General features: G+C 37.8%; 1 protein-coding gene across 1 annotated transcript in view; it reads right to left on the bottom strand.

Moving 5' to 3' along the window:
- LOC106533812 (gamma-aminobutyric acid receptor subunit beta-3) overlaps window positions 1-1,202 on the bottom strand; it is a gene marked incomplete at its 5' end in the record, with an annotated part of 47,818 nt that extends 46,616 nt beyond the window's left edge. Inside the window, 1 exon segment of the mRNA XM_014030252.1 lies at window positions 1,155-1,202. Coding sequence (XP_013885706.1) covers window positions 1,155-1,202 — 48 coding nt within the window.
- Between the last annotated feature and the right edge of the window lie 253 nt (window positions 1,203-1,455).

Genomic DNA, 1,455 nt, shown 5'->3' with positions numbered 1-1,455 from the left:
GCACTTAACAGCATATACAACATTGCTCTGTTTGTGCCGGGGCACCGGATCTTTGGGGTGAACCAGCCTTTGCCGTAATGTGTTTTGGGGTTTGAACGACAGCCATGTGATGTGAGTATCAGTCACATGGAGGCAGGGCTTAAAAGCCTGAATTTTGCCTGAAACTCTCAGACTGAAGAAGTCTCTTGGAGGAGAGACGAAACGTTTCATTAGAGAAGAACCCGTCCAGAACACCTATACAATTTTTCTTCTTTTTGATTTTTTTACCTGGATTACTGAGATGCATCAGGACTATTCTAGTTACTATTACACATCAGGACAAATGAAAAGATGATATTCATGTAAACAAGAAAAATACCGTATCGTTTGTACTGAATTACACAAGTAGTACAACTGAACTATTCAGGCATGTTTTTTCTAATTATTATTATGTAGTCTTCAAATTTTTGAAAGGTAATTCTGATGGATTTGAGAAAAAGATCATAGAAAGAAGTTGGATTTTTTTAAGTACACAATGGGCTGGCATGCTCTAACATATTTTACTTTTTGTATTAGTAGTATTGATCACATACAGTATTTGCATATAAATTGATTTATGTTGTGGGTATCAAAACCAAAAAAAATTCTGTTATTTTTGGTCATATTTTCAAAGAGCCACTGCAGAGGGACCAAAGACATGTGCCCCCAGAGCCGCAGATTGCAGACCCCTACTCCAGACTGATGGAAAATATAGCAAAAACAAGAAAACTGCACATGGTTTAAGTTATTCTTATAAAGATTTTTGCAGAAAATACTTCGGTCCTCAAGGGCCGGTCTCCTGCAAGTTTTACACATTTGATTCAAATAGATGATTTACTTTCTCAGTTTGCCATCAAGGTCTGCAGAGGCCCACTAATTAAGCACTTCTTAGGTTCAGCTGTGTTGAACCAGAGCAGCACCTAAAACATGCAGGACACCGGCCCTTGATGACCAACTTAGGACACCTCTGGCTTAGAAGGTCAGTACTTGAAATCCACCAACAAAATTTATTCATTTTCTTTCTAGAGAGAACAACACATTTTTTCCTTCAACATTTTCAGTGAGCATCAACATTTGACATGATCATCACCTTGTTACATCACAGCAGGAGGACATGTCCAGAAGGTTATTCTTACCTTGTATCATAAATGGCGTGGAGCTTTTTATTCCCATCAACAGCAGACCTGTAAAAACAGAAAACCAAGCCTTAATTTAAGTGGGAACGGTGCTGACTTTGTAACTTGTTTCAGTGAGATTTGTCACTGCAGCCAGTTTCTGTATACACTGTCAAAGATCACAGGTAAAATACAAGATTTGGTCATGAGTTATAATTCAGAAAGACACTGTAGAATTCTTTTACAATCCATTCAACTACAGGAGTGACTTTACCTTAATCACTGTAAGGTAATAAGAAAGCTGTAGTATACCATTGTGTGT

The sequence above is a fragment of the Austrofundulus limnaeus genome, unplaced genomic scaffold (genome assembly GCF_001266775.1).
Source record: "Austrofundulus limnaeus strain Quisiro unplaced genomic scaffold, Austrofundulus_limnaeus-1.0 Scaffold1027, whole genome shotgun sequence".
Classification (NCBI taxonomy): Eukaryota; Metazoa; Chordata; class Actinopteri; order Cyprinodontiformes; family Rivulidae; genus Austrofundulus; species Austrofundulus limnaeus.
The sequence above is the reverse complement of the archived record's forward strand: the minus strand, read 5'-3'. Positions and strand labels throughout refer to the sequence as shown.